At 49.8% G+C, this 13,826-nt stretch overlaps 5 protein-coding genes across 5 annotated transcripts, besides 1 other annotated feature; 1 reads left to right on the forward strand and 4 right to left on the reverse strand.

The window, feature by feature from the left end:
- Nucleotides 1-13,826: part of a sequence feature (contig 1.2 1..168814(-1)) that runs on past both edges of the window.
- ANIA_00033 (uncharacterized protein) lies at nt 441-1,569 on the reverse strand (the record flags this gene model as incomplete). The annotated part of the gene is made up of 2 exons (XM_652545.1): nt 441-1,396; nt 1,449-1,569. The coding sequence occupies 2 exons, from the start codon at nt 1,567-1,569 to the stop codon at nt 441-443; spliced, it is 1,077 nt and encodes a 358-aa protein (XP_657637.1).
- Nucleotides 1,988-2,586, forward strand: ANIA_00032 (MAPEG family protein; the record flags this gene model as incomplete). The annotated part of the gene is made up of 3 exons (XM_652544.1): nt 1,988-2,118; nt 2,182-2,305; nt 2,377-2,586. The coding sequence occupies 3 exons, from the start codon at nt 1,988-1,990 to the stop codon at nt 2,584-2,586; spliced, it is 465 nt and encodes a 154-aa protein (XP_657636.1).
- On the reverse strand, nt 2,952-4,529 carry ANIA_00031 (uncharacterized protein; the record flags this gene model as incomplete). Its single annotated transcript, XM_652543.1, has 2 exons — nt 2,952-3,006; nt 3,499-4,529. 2 exons carry the CDS (start codon nt 4,527-4,529, stop codon nt 2,952-2,954), a joined length of 1,086 nt encoding a protein of 361 aa, XP_657635.1.
- On the reverse strand, nt 4,995-6,326 carry ANIA_00030 (uncharacterized protein; the record flags this gene model as incomplete). Its single annotated transcript, XM_652542.1, has 1 exon — nt 4,995-6,326. The coding sequence occupies one exon, from the start codon at nt 6,324-6,326 to the stop codon at nt 4,995-4,997; it is 1,332 nt and encodes a 443-aa protein (XP_657634.1).
- ANIA_00029 (uncharacterized protein) lies at nt 12,061-13,814 on the reverse strand (the record flags this gene model as incomplete). The annotated part of the gene is given in 5 exon segments (XM_050611094.1): nt 12,061-12,087; nt 12,136-13,051; nt 13,118-13,162; nt 13,178-13,485; nt 13,551-13,814. 5 exon segments carry the CDS (start codon nt 13,812-13,814, stop codon nt 12,061-12,063), a joined length of 1,560 nt encoding a protein of 519 aa, XP_050469358.1.

Consider the following 13,826-nt stretch of genomic DNA (forward strand, 5'->3'; position numbering starts at 1 on the left):
CTGTGAGTCGCTACGTTTCCCCCTGCCCAGAATTTGAATATTTTTGCAAGGGCCTTTGATCATAGTCTTTAATTTAATCTAATTTTATTTATTATTTCTCCCCAAGTTTCTTTTTTTTTTTTTTTTTTTTTTTTTTTTTTTTTTTTTTTTTTTTTATTTTCTTGGTTGAAGGCCACAAAGTCAAGAACAGTGTTGCAGGTGGATTGCAGCCTGAAGGAATCGAACGTCGTGCGAGGTAAGTAACGGCCACAGAAGAGTAATAGAGGCGTAGTGGAGTTGGGACGTTATATTGTCCCTGATATCTATTAATGGCCCTATAGTTATTCTCCAAATGGAATTTGAGGATCCATACAAGGAAGCAACGAACAGGCCGGTACCAGCAATCCCAGCTTTCGTATATAGCCCAGTTTATCTGATCACCTCTGCTTCTACCGGTTTATTCATCCAGTACTAGCATCAGTATCAGGAGCAGCGCCAGCACCGGCGCGCATCGCCAACGCACTTTCCCCCCTGGCCCTCCGAACGCAATCCCACCTCTGGACCAAGTGCGCCTCGAAAGCCCACCACCACCGCTGAAACACAACCTGCCCGATCTCCCAGCTACCTGGATCAAACACGTCCGCACCGGTAACCCTCACTCCCTCGCCGCCCTCGTCCTCCATGTCGTATACCAGCCGGAACAGGCCGAACGGGTCCTGGGCAGACTGCGGACGCACGGGAGTTGGGAGGTTGAAGATCTGGATCAGTTTGTCGCGTGTGCTGGGCCACGGGAGGATGTCGAGGATTGGGTGGTGCGGAAGGAGGAGTTGCGTGCGCGTTGGGTGGAGGTGGATAGGGAGCGAGACGTCGATGTTTAAGTCCAGGTCTGAACTCAATAAGGCCGAGGATGGTGATGAAGACATTGATGATAGTGATGATAGTGATGAGGACGATGTATGTGCCCCTCGATAGAACGGACTCACTGCATCAATGTCCCAGAGGAGATGGGCGACGTTCAGCCGGAGGGCGACTTGTACTGCAGCATTGAGCAGCCGCAGCGAGGGGATTTCGAGGATATGGTCGTCCGGAAAGGTGAAGGTCGAAGACTCGGACAGCTGGAGCTGGGAAGACAGGTCCTGGTCCAGGTCGGCGCCTGTCGAGTCGGGTTGAAAGTCGAAGAACCGGCCCAGATCCGATGGGGGTTGGCCATGGGGAGATGCAAAGGGGTCATTGTCCCTGCCATTGACTGGCACCGACAGAAGCGAGAGATCCTGGCCGTTCAGATGGCCATTATTCAGTCCTCCTCCTCCTCCTCCTGCTGCTGCTGCTGCTGCTGCTGCGTCTGTTCCAGCTCGGCCCGCCACCTGGTTTTCGACCTGCGCCTGTAGTCTCTGCAACCGCTCTTTCCGTCGCTTTCCTGTAGCTCTTAGCACCAGAGCAATCATAATATGCAAGGGCGCGAAACTCACGGTACCGTCGTTGCGCCAGCACATTCAGCACCCTCTTCCTTTCCGCTGCATCGTCTGTTATGGCCGGGATGGGCAGGTCCCCGCTTTTTCGTGCTCTAGCCTGATTGTTCTCATTTGGCATTGACCTGGACCCAAGGTGTTTTATTAAAGAAAGGTGGTGGATCAGAGTGGTGAAGTGATGAAAGTGCAAGGCCAACAGGAATAACGAGCGGGGAAGCGAAACGAGCATAACGTTATGCTTGCGCCAGTCGCGAATACGAGGTACTGGTCGGGACCCATGAGCCAATGAAACGCTGGCGTGGCGTATTTAGTACTCTTAATGGACAAGTTGGATTCAAGAAAAGTGTCTGTAATTGGCATAACGCTGTCAGCCTGTGATGGTGGGTTTTCACCTTTACGTCGTTATGTTGTTTACTGTTGTCGTGCCTCTATATAAAGGATCCTCACCATGCCACAGTTCAATAGACCAAAGATCAAGGATTTGATAATAATCTGTCAATTCACCTTTCTAATTCCATTCTTATTTGAACCAAGTCCCAATGTCAACGCCGTCGCAACCAAACTACTCCATTCACTCCATCATTGCCGCATACGGCATCGGCCTGATCCCTCATGGCTACTACTTTGTCACCATGATGGCCAATGCACGGAGTCAAGCTAGCAATCTTCTGTATGATCCAGCAGCGAGCTTTTCTTCATCCAAGTCTGTAAGCTTATCGTTGTTGTGATGCAGCCCTCGAGAGAACCTGTCTACCCTCAAGTCCAGCCTCCCCTCGCAGATCTGGACAAAGCTCGCCAAAGCCCGCGGCGCACATCTCAATGCCATGGAGAATCTGCCGCTGTTTGCTGTCGCTATGGTATGTAGATCTCATTCGCTGTAGCGACCCATCTTCAGTCATTCAGGATGGTGTGCTAAAAAGTGTACCAGCTGGCAGGAAACGTCGCCCAACTCCCCGCAGACGAGCTCAACACGCTGTCGCTCGAGTACCTGGGTGCGCGGATCCTGTATATGGCTGCGTATATGGGAGCAAGGTCGGAAGCCATTAGTTATGTGCGGACGGGGCTGTGGGCGTGGAGTGTCTCGATCCCGATTATGGCGCTGGTCAAGGCCGGGAAGGCCTTTGATGGGACTGCGTAGAGGTTAATGCTGGCTCGTGGGCCGCTCATTAGAATAGGGCCATCTCAATGAGAATACTCGATGAGAATTATCTATAATATTTAATGACGCATATTGCTTTGTTCTCCAGACACCGGGGCGCTCTAGAACCCAACCGAGAGAGGTTAGATTGTAAATCAATGTGTCTCATAAAGGCAAGCTAAGAGAGGGGATTAACAGCTACCTATCTAATGTAAGCAGTGTAAAAAGATAGGTTGCAGAGTTGGTATAATTTTTCTCTGGTTTAATGTAGGGTTTCCCCTTTGCAAACGTCGCCTTGCCGTGAGTCGCGTCTATTATTTATCTATAATCAGCAGACATGAGGTATCCGCTGGCAAACGTCTCTTCTATGCACCAGTCGAGTCATGCAGCTCGAACTCCGCGAAGAACGAAGTCTGATTACTACCGGAGAGAAGCGATACTTCTCAATGACAAACCATTTCCCTAAATTCTAAGGCTCAAAGATTGAGACACACGGAAGTAGACTGAATCGAATCGTCTGATCAAGTGAAGTCAGGTAAGCACCGCGCCATGCCGGTGCATGTGACTCTAGTTGTTAGTGCTGGTCTGCGATTGGGCTCTTTGTGATGCTACATAGAACTAGCTAAAAGTAGCACTGCAATGAGCCATCTGGAATGAGAGTTGCCAGTGTTGGCTCTCTCTCATCGTGGTAGGCACTTAGTCAAAAGGGGCACCGCAGCTCCAAAAGAAGGTGTCTACTCAATATAGCGCTCTCGAGGTCAGATTAGGGCTAGCAGAGCGTCTCGGCGGTCTCCCAAGCAGGTCTGTTCAACGATATCCTTCTAGATAGTTGTGATTACTGGTCCATTATGAGTATGTATCTGCGTCCAACTACTTCCTATACAAGACCCAGAACCACACGAGGCAGCCTACCTGTTCCACACCCTCACATAATCCACCTCCAGCCTTGAACTCGCCGCAGTATCATCCTGATCCTCAGTCACATCCCGACCAACAGCAACATCTAGCAGCAGGAAATGCCCCTGGTACGCGATCTTCTCCCAGACATCGCGGTCGCCGACATCCCGCCCGCTTAGCGAAAACGTCTTCACCCCGTCCAGATACCAGTTCAGTGTATTGTCTTCCCACATCTCCGCCCCGTCGCTGCTGAACTGCGTGCGGTCGACCTCGAAGCCAAGGTAGTGCCAGTTACAGTCTCTCCATAAAGCACTGCTCGTCAAGCCCGCAAACTCATTACAGGGCCCGCCGGGTGCGGTTCCGCAATGCAGTGCCTGATGGACTTTCTCCTCGCCTTGGACAATCTCAGCGATATCCCACTCCGACACAGCCGGCCAGTCCAGGCACGTATCCCGATCATTCCCGCGGATCTCTGTGCCGAGAGCCCAGAAGCGGAAGGTGACTGCATCCGCAGGCGATGCCTTTTCTAGTGTCGAAACCGAGACACCAGCAGCGGCACACCCCGTCTTGATCCGCGCGTCGATGAATAGTTTCCCGCCGCGCTCGGCTTTGAAGTCTTTGCGGACTGTCTCGATACGCGCGCTTGTCCAGAGCCTATTGCTTTTCTTCCGCGGGGTGATGGATAGCGTCCCCTGCTTTGTAAGATGGATATTCTCAGTATCCGCTGTATATGACTCGATATGGAGTCCATGATCTTCCCAGCTGGCCGGGTAGCTCTGCCCTGTAGCATAGAGCCATTTTGCAGCACTGGGCTGTTCGACTGCACCGCTGGACGGCTGGTTGAATTCTTCGTGCCAGGTGAGACTGTAACCGGCCAGCAGAGGCTTATTGGGTCCTGAGTCCAGGCCACGAGAGGAGATTGCACGGGCGCCGTGTGAGTGGGGTTTATGATTATGGTTGTGACTGTGACCGTGAGCTGTGGTTGTTGGTGACAGTATGAGGCCGAGTATGAAGAGTGCGGCTGAGATGGGGGTTGGCGGCTTCATTGTGGGTATGTTCTTGGATTATCTTAGGAAGGCTATGGGCCGATGGCCGATATATCAACCATTTCAGAAAAAATAAAAATAAAAGCCAGCCGCAGCTTTATTCTGGGCATTGCCAGCGGGGAGCGCTGATTGGTGGATATTGCATCTAGACCGGTCTGGCCAGCTGGATGTTTCGCAGAGCGTTTCACGATGATCGAGTTGGCATGTCTTCAATGTAGAAACATATTTTTATTGCTCGTTAACCTATTCTTTAGTGTTTTAGCGTAGTTAATGTACTGTTAGGACTGTTGGTACTGTTAGTGTTCAATATTGTTAATATTGCTATGCTGTTATTGCTATAGGGCTGCCGTAGCTACGCCGAATGGCCTGCTTTCCATACTGTGCTCGATCAGAGTACACGAAACAGTAGAGTTGACCTATGCTTTACCCTGCAAGCAAAGCTAATCCTAGGGCTAGCTGTTCCATCTACTGACGGACCCGGAATGGATCATACAGCGGGTCGACAGACAGCCCATCGAGCTTGTGGGTGACCACCCGCCCGTCTTTCAAGAGACCGACCAAATTCTCTCCAATGCGATCCAGGACTGTGATATCCTCCAGAGGATTTGCCTTGAGGACAAGCAGGTCCGCAATACCCCCGCTCCTGATACTGCCCAGCTTCCCCTCCATCCCCAGATACCTGGCCGCGTCCACGGTGGCAGATTGTAGAATCTCACGGGCAGTCAACACACCAGCCCTGATCCGGAACTCCTGGTTCTGCAGGGGATGCAAGCCTGCCAGGAGATCGGATCCGTAGCACATTGCCACGCCGGCGTCACGGAGGACCGCCAGAGCATCCAGGCCGCCTCGGAGGACCTCCTGGTTCTTCCTCTGGCTGGCATCGTCTAGGAAGTGCGAGAATGCTGGCTGCACCATGCCGTAGTATGTCACGAGCGTCGGGGTGAATGTGACCCCCATGTCCCTGCAGTACTCTGCCGTCTCGCGGTCGATGAAATTTCCGTGCTCGATCCCGCGGACCCCATTATCGACTGCATGGCGGATCGCATCCACAGTATAGCAGTGCGCAGTCACGTACTTGCCCGAGTGCGCAGCAGTTCTCGTGATCGCCTGAATCTCTTCTGCCGTGAACTGAAGCATATCCAACGCATCAGAGGGGGACGCTACGCCGCCACCACACATGATCTTGATGAAATCTGCGCCCCGGCGCAGCTCGTCGCGGACGGCGCTCAGGCAGGCGGGTACGCCATCACACACCCGTGCTAGAGACGGCGAGTGCCCACCGCAGCATTTCTCTTCCTCGCCTTGGAAAGCGGCGCGGGAGTCGCCATGTCCGCCCGTCTGCGAGAGTGCCTTTCCTGCGATGAAGAGGCGCGGGCCAGGCACAAGGCCTTCAGCAATAGCGTCGCGCAGCGCGGCGTCGGCACCTCCCGTGTCGCGCGCCGTCGTGAATCCGCGGAGGAGCATCTCTCGCGCGACGTATGCGGCGCGATGGGCGAGGCTGGTTGGGCTGGCAGAAAACATGTCTCTGAGAGCAGGGTTGCCGGGCGTTGCAGTAAGATGCACGTGGCAGTCTATAAGGCCAGGGCAGATGTAGTGGTCCTCTGCGTCTATGACGGTCGAGCTGGAAGGGGGAGTGTATTTGCCAGTAGCGACATCTACAATACAACCGTCCGCGATCCGGACAGAGGAATTCGGGATAATCTTGCCGGTTTCGACGTCGACAACATTAGCATTGATAAAGGCGATGTCAGGGCCTGGTTCGCGCGGAATCCAGGGTTTCGCGGGAATGGAGCGCATTTGTATGAGGTAGGCAGTTGCAAAATCAAGATATTGGAACTTGTAAGCAGACAGGTAGACAGAACAACAGAAATGTTGGAGGAGACAACGAACCCTCCCAGTCTTCCTAGGCTCGAACAGTTGGAGAACCACAAGCGGGGGACGTGATGGCGCCCACCAGTCAAAGTCCGTACAGGTTGGAGAACAAATTGGCCACGAGTGCCCCCATGGTTCTATGGCATACGAAGCGAGGTTTATCCGGCATAGACATGTACAAAGCTGGATAATCCTGCCATGCTGGCCTTGGTACTCCCATGGATTGGGACTCTAAATGTTGATCCAAGTAGAGGCCATGTGACGGGACGAGACAAACAGCATTATTAGCAACAATGGGGTTCAGCTTTATACCTTGACATTTCTAGATTCAAGGTATCCTTGGATTCATTGCCGAGTCAAATGTATGTTAACATGCAGTCTTGGTACAACAGTGTACAAGTGTCAATAAGTGGAGAAGAAGGGCAGTTTTCATGACTGGAAGACCCAATCCGCCTTGAACATATTAGTGAATAATGATGAACAATTAAACTCAGATCAGCCAGTTTAAAATAATGTAAAGAGCAAGCAAGTAAATTGTGCAGTTGCCTGTTCGAGGATTAAGGATAAGAGAGGGCAAAAAAAAAGGAAAATGTAGGGCCCGAACCGGGATTTGAACCCGGGACCTCTCGCATTCGAGACTTGGTAGCCCAAAGCGAGAATCATACGACTAGACCATCCGGGCTACTGTTGAAAAATTATATCCTCTTTAATAACCTATGATCTAACACAATAACTCATTATATCAGTATTCTTCAGTCCTTGCTCTGAACACCACTGCAACTGCACTGTGGGTTCTTTATAAGCCTTTCTAATTATTCTTGTTCAAATCCTTATGAGTTATACCCCACCACACAGTTCTATAACGCAGGTTCGACCTGGAGAAGGTCTGGGCACGCACCTTCTGAAACTCGACTTCAAAATCCTGTTTTGCGAGGCAACAGGTTTTGTTGCAATGAGCAAGGTTTTATCAGAATGTATGAAGTATTGTTATTCTTGTATTCTCTAAAGCTATTGCTAGTAATATCATTTATTATTCTGCCCCAGCCGACCGCCTGGGTCACAGGCATTGTCTGGGCATCGCCAGGCGTCGTCTTTGGGATAGGGCAACAGGTTTAGTATAGCCCAAAATGTCCTGGCTGGCCAAGGCCACAGGCAGCAGGGTGCCGAAAATAGGCTGCCATATGAGACACTATCTATTTGCAGGCAGGTCAGACTTTTGTTGGATCGACCCCGCCCTGAGACCCAGCAATCGGCTGATTCCATGGTTTCTGACGCGCCCACGCCGTTGCAACATTGAAGATGATTCCATTTTACATGCCACGAAAATGAACAAGACTTCAGTGGTATTAGCTTCTAATGGGGCAGCATGATCAAAGCACTCTTACTAGAATGTTGGGGGATAATGCTCCACCAGCGATTACTATAAGTGACTTTGACCTTATTTTAAATTCAAGGATAAGAATGAAACCTACTGTTACCGATACGATGAGTGTGCGAACCATCCTCTGCGTCAAGTTAGCGAGCCGAGTGCCGACTGCCTCGAACGTCTATCACCTTCAGGCCTGGTGTATGCCCGAGGGGGCTGGGGGTACCACGGACGGACAATGTTCACCCATGCCTCTTAGTGACGCAGGTTGGTCATCTACGGTCCAGTCTTTCTGAGGCCCCGAATTACTGACGGATCGATATCAAGGTGTTCAGGGATGTGGCATGGAGTAAGTATGAATTCGAGTCCAGGACGGCATTCGTCCTCCAATCAACTCACAAAGTTCGAAAGTGAGTTTCAATTGGACAAAGGGAGTTGTACTTTGCTGGGACCTGTATCTGGCTCCGTTACAAATATACTGGCAGCTAGTTCGTGACTTTCGGTCCTTGTTCTGTCGTCTCTATTGTTGTCCTGCGCATCTCATGTACTTGGTGGTTTTTTGGAGGAAGGAAATGGCTGGAACAGGTAACGAGGCGAAATATCCCAACTTACCTAAGTGAGTGCCTGCCGGTAATGTGAAACAGCTTTTCTGCTACTTATTTTTCATTATTCGGGTACTGGGCTGGTCCCTCTGCGCCGCTTTGTGCTCTATTGATCCTTGTGGTGTCGCTTGTCCGCTACAGGCTGTGCAGTGCGCTTGACTGAATACTTGATCAAGTCAACGGCTGAGTGCATCAGTAAGCAGATCAGCAGTTAAGCGATTGTATGCAAATGTCTTTATTATTTTTTGGCCGTAGATGGTCCAAGGGTTGAGGTTGTTGAACGAGCTATATATTTTGGAATGGCGACATTCTATATCACTGCAAGATCCATGGTCGACGCGCAATATTTCCCAGCGACAAAAGCGGCACTTCAGCCAGCTCTACTCAGAATAAAGAAGGCCAATAAAGAAGAAAGTTGGGCGCTCCTTCAACACTGAATGCGAATAATCAAGTGTTGCACCTCGGGTCGGCACAAAAAATTGGAAAAGATAAAAAATGGTAAGGGCCCGAACCGGGATTTGAACCCGGGACCTCTCGCATTCGAGACTTGGTAGCCCAAAGCGAGAATCATACGACTAGACCATCCAGGCGAAAGTTAAATATTTTATCCTAGATGGAACTTACAAGAATTGCTGATATTTGTCTCGATGTTTACTGCCAATACGCCATGTTGACAGACATGCTACAGGTATACATCTTAAGCCTCTACAAGCCTGAAAAGCATATCCAGGTCTCTCTGCATGTTAAGCCATTGGTGTATATCTCCAAAGCAGGCGTATATACTCCAAAGTATACTAACGATTCTCTAGTATCGGAAATGGATCCTTGCATTTCAGTTTTTACAGTCTATCAGTCGAGTCTCTAGCCGTAGTGGCCGTGGGTATATGGTCTTTCCTCTAATGGCTTAAGCATCAGGTTTTCTGCAGGTTTTAGTAAGGTTCGCGGCTGAGCTGATCATAGGATAACACGGGGAACAGTTCCGCTTATTGATGTTATCAAATATCAGTGTCCAGCTTCAAGTCACGAAATGAACTACTAATCAGGCTCCAGATAGTATACCCTCGAGTAGCAATGATGGTCAATGCAGAGACCCTGATTGCCCCACTGTCACTGTGGAAGCCAGTCGCAGTTTCCTCAGATATTTCATGCTTGCTGTTATCCCTCATTGTCATTATCAGGGCAGAGACAAATTCCCGGATGACTACAAGCACGCTGAGATCACTCTTGACGAAAAAAAACAAGTGGTTATTAATCACAGGGGTTGACTGGGCAGTCTTTAAAACACAATCCCTTGGAACAGAAGTATCACCCTCTCCCGCTGGGCAGCTTATGACCAGGAGTTAGAAGCCTTGCTTATGAGATTGACAAAACATACTGCGCATGAGTCTGCTTCTCAAACTTTCAGTACCATTCTATGGATGCCATCGACCCAATAGGACTGAAATTATTCCCTTGTTCAGATTAGAGGCTCTACCCATTTCGGTGCTGGCGGCGTGAAGGAGGCTGACGATGTAACGGGTGTAGGCAGTATTATTTTCAACTGGCTGTCCTGTATAAACGAGTATCACAAGCTTAGAGAAAGAAACAAAAGATAGAAGCGCAGATATCTTCCTCCTCCCTTTATCAACCCTTCTGACTTTCCGGACCTGTATGCCGACGGATCCCTTTTCCGAAGTTATGAGGACGGATCTCCTTTCCTAAGCTTCGAGGCCGCAATCCCGAAGCTGTACGCTGATATTGCAGAAACCTTGTTTAGAACCAGGTTGAGGGCATGGCCGACAACCAAGATCCAGGCCATAGCCTGTGACAGACGAAGCCTGGATTCCTAGACATGTCCCCATGACTGGTCCTATACCTGGCCCAGTGTTGTTCTTGAGGTTGCATACTCAGAAACAACAGCACAACGCCGAGGCAGTGTACAGTTCTGGCATCAACAATCCCAAGGTGATGTCAAGGTCATATTAACAGTCCATGTTTACGTTGATGGCCATTATGCATTCAAAGAAGGCGATTATGTGCTTATAATGTTGCAGTCTTAGGATTTTGCTGTGGTATTAACAAGCCGTCACAACCTCATCTGCTTGTACCTCATTTAGTCCTCTGATCTTCTTATGAGTACTGTCACCCTAAGGAGAATATTTTCTTTCACAACTTTCGCAGAAGCCTTACTTACCTTAATCAGCTGGCAAGTCATAGATAGGATAGTCCTTTACGGGTTAGGCTGAGCTATACTATAATATCCACTTGGGAATACTTGTATTAATGGACCGGCTCGTTCCAATTCGGGAAATGCTCGAATCAAGACTTCGGGCGTAGCTCGTCACAGAGAGAGAGGTCCAGATATTGATTGGATGCTAGGGGACTACAGTCATGTCGCAGCAATAGCTACACTTTTACTTTGGTTGTGATTGCTCCTAAAGAGCAATAGGGAAAATCAATTTAAATACCCAGTTGTTTATGATTACTTATATTGCTAATCAGGATAGTCTATCAGGCGATCAGAAATAACTCGGCAATTAGTTTCAGCCCCAGTGTGCACAATCTGGGTCAGCATTGCACAGCCCTCTCAGCTTCCCTACTGATACCTCCTCACCTATTAGAAGAAAGGACGATAAACAAGTATAATCTTTCGCTCGCTAGGAAACTAGGCGACCTTGTTGGTTGCGTAAAAAGAAAAGGTAAAAAAGGAAATTGAAGGCCCGAACCGCGATTCGAACGCGGGACCTCTCCCATTTCTGATACATGTTATTATGTACCGGGCGCTGCCCCCGAAGGGAGAATCATACCACTAGACCATCCGGGCTTCTGTTGTAATATGCGGTTTTGGACTGTTCTGTATTCCTTTCTGTCATTTTCTGTCCTTTTCGTATTGCATTTTAATTTACTTTAGTATTGATTTTTGTTGCCGTATCCGTCATATCTGCTGGCCCATCCCAGGCAGAGCTCATCCTGGGCACCGTACTGGCTCCTGCCTGATCCAGAAGAGGAAAGCGGTTGGGCGTCGGGCAGAATAATAAATGATATCATTAGCGATAGCTTCAAAACAACACAACAATCAATCATACTTCATACAATCAATCAGACTCTTTGCAGAATTGCAACAATTTTGGTGTCGAAACGCATTCTCTAAGTGTACTGGTACAGATGTCTTACTTTAGGCCGATTACTAAATCAGAATTGTCAAGCCCACAAATGTATGACCTTTGCTCAAGGAGCTTCGTTATGCCTAAACTGCCAAATCTGCAGAAATGCTGCCTAGAAACTGTTGAGAGAGAGCTGATGAGGAATGACCATACGCGCAACCGTTCATCACTTGGCTAGTACAGGCGGCGGGTATGCCCCTAAGCAAGAAGCATCGTGGTGGATGTAGTAGAGCCACATGCTCTCATCAATTGCATCTCATTAGAAAACTTAACGTTCTCGTTGACTTTTCAGGCAGGCAAGCGAATATCTATCGTGTGAGGGCTTTGTCGATCAGTCCGATCTTGCCGGTACAGTCTCACTTTCGTCCGTCAGTCAGGTAACGGGCTGCTAGATAGCAGTATTGTGGAGTAAGCAATTTTTTTTTTTACACTTTTTCTGTGAAAGGCTTATATGAGGTGGGATGAATGCTCCAGTCGCATCGTGCGATTTCAGTATTCTATTTTACTGGAGGAACCCGCGACGTGGGAAGTAAACCGATCTCCAGGTCCTACACCGTATACCTAAACTGCGGATTCTACAAACGTTAGGCAGAACCCTAGCCAGCCCGGTAGAGTGAACTTACCGTCTTATCCGTCAAATCATCCTCATAAGCATGCTCAAAACCCTCCAGAATGCCCGTCTTGTCCCGTCGTCGATTATCCCGTAAACATACCACCCGATAGACGAAGACCAAAACCCCAGCAACAAAGGTTGTAACCACGGTGACCACGAATCCCGGAACGTACCGCGGGTAATCCTGCTCTCGAAAACAGAGCGGACCAACGAAATTGCCTAGACAGTACCCGATATACAAGCCCGACGAAGAAAGAGACCGTTTCGTGTAGCCGGCGATATTTGCGATTTGGAGACCCATTAGCACCGCATATCCGGCACCCATTGTGGGCATAATGTAGCATGCGAAGAGAAGTCCGCCTGTTTCGTTCAGCGGAAGGCGCAGAAGGAGTAATGAGGCGACCATGGTGACCAGCTGACAGGCGATCACCAGCCAGGACCGGATGCCTTTGTTCGCAAACTTGTAGGAAAGGTATGGTAAGATGAGCATCATGGTACCTGCGTAGAAACCGGACGGTATGACGAGGAGAAGACTCTCTAGAGTACTAAATCCAAATGAGTTGATGATGATTGGGGTAAAGGTCGAGATCGGGGCATTGGCTATCATAGCCAGGAACGCGGTAAAGAAGATCAGCCAGAACTTGGGGTCGAGGAGCAGCTCGACAACCTGGCCCATTTTGAAGTGCGTGTTGCGGACGCCTGAGTTGTTAGTCCTCAGACGCGCGACGGAGATGTACCGCTCGCGTTCGGTAAACCCCCGGGCCGAGACTGGGTCTGGGGGAAGGACAAAGTCGAGGATGAGACCCCAGGTGATTGTGAGGGCACCGGCGAAGAGATACATGTACTTCCAAGAGGACAGCGAGCCTTGGATATGGCCGAGGCCGTAGTTGACGAGAGGAGAGAAGATGCTGACGTATCCGGTGCAACTATACCAGACTGTGCTAGAGTATTAGCAGTGCCGCTCAAGAAGCAATTGGAATAGAGAGAGAGACGTATCCCATCCGGAGAGCCTGTTCGTCTTTCTTATACCAGCCACCCTAGACGATCAGTACCTTGTCGGGCGCTGGATCATGAGACGAACCACGATCATCATGAACATTGGACTGATTCCACTTTCCAACACACCCAAAAAGAATCGCTGAGCGTACAGAGACCGATAGTTGTGGCATAGAGGGGTGAGGATCAGGCATATGCCCCAGATCGTGACGGTGCCAGCGGCTACGTGGCGGATAGGGTATCTTTGAGCAAGGAACATGGTCGGATATGCGCCGACAATGAAACCTAGGTAGAAGATGGCTGCAGACATTGCATATCGGTTACCGATGAGCAGATTCAAGTCCTCACGAAGTCCAAACAGAGCCTGGCGTGTCAGGTCGGTCAGTACAGCACAGTATCCAGTACCTGAGTTAGGGTTCGCCGGCTTACCGCCTGGGAGAGCATAGCCTTGTCGTAGTACTGCAATCCGTAGGTGAGGCATAGCAAGGGCAGCAATCGCCAGTCAACCTTGCGGACAAGGCGTTTCTCATCACTCGGCTGCCATGACTCGTCCCCAGTGTAGCGAGCCAGCACTTTCATGGCCTCATCGGTGTGAGTGGTGTCGATCGCAGGGGGTTGTTCCATAGTATTCTCGATATGGTCGACTTTCCCATTGCCCTTGTCGGACAGACTGTCCTGTGTAAACGTGTCCATCCTGGCGCGTTG

The sequence above is a fragment of the Aspergillus nidulans genome, chromosome VIII (genome assembly GCF_000011425.1).
Source record: "Aspergillus nidulans FGSC A4 chromosome VIII".
Lineage (NCBI taxonomy): Eukaryota > Fungi > Ascomycota > Eurotiomycetes > Eurotiales > Aspergillaceae > Aspergillus > Aspergillus nidulans.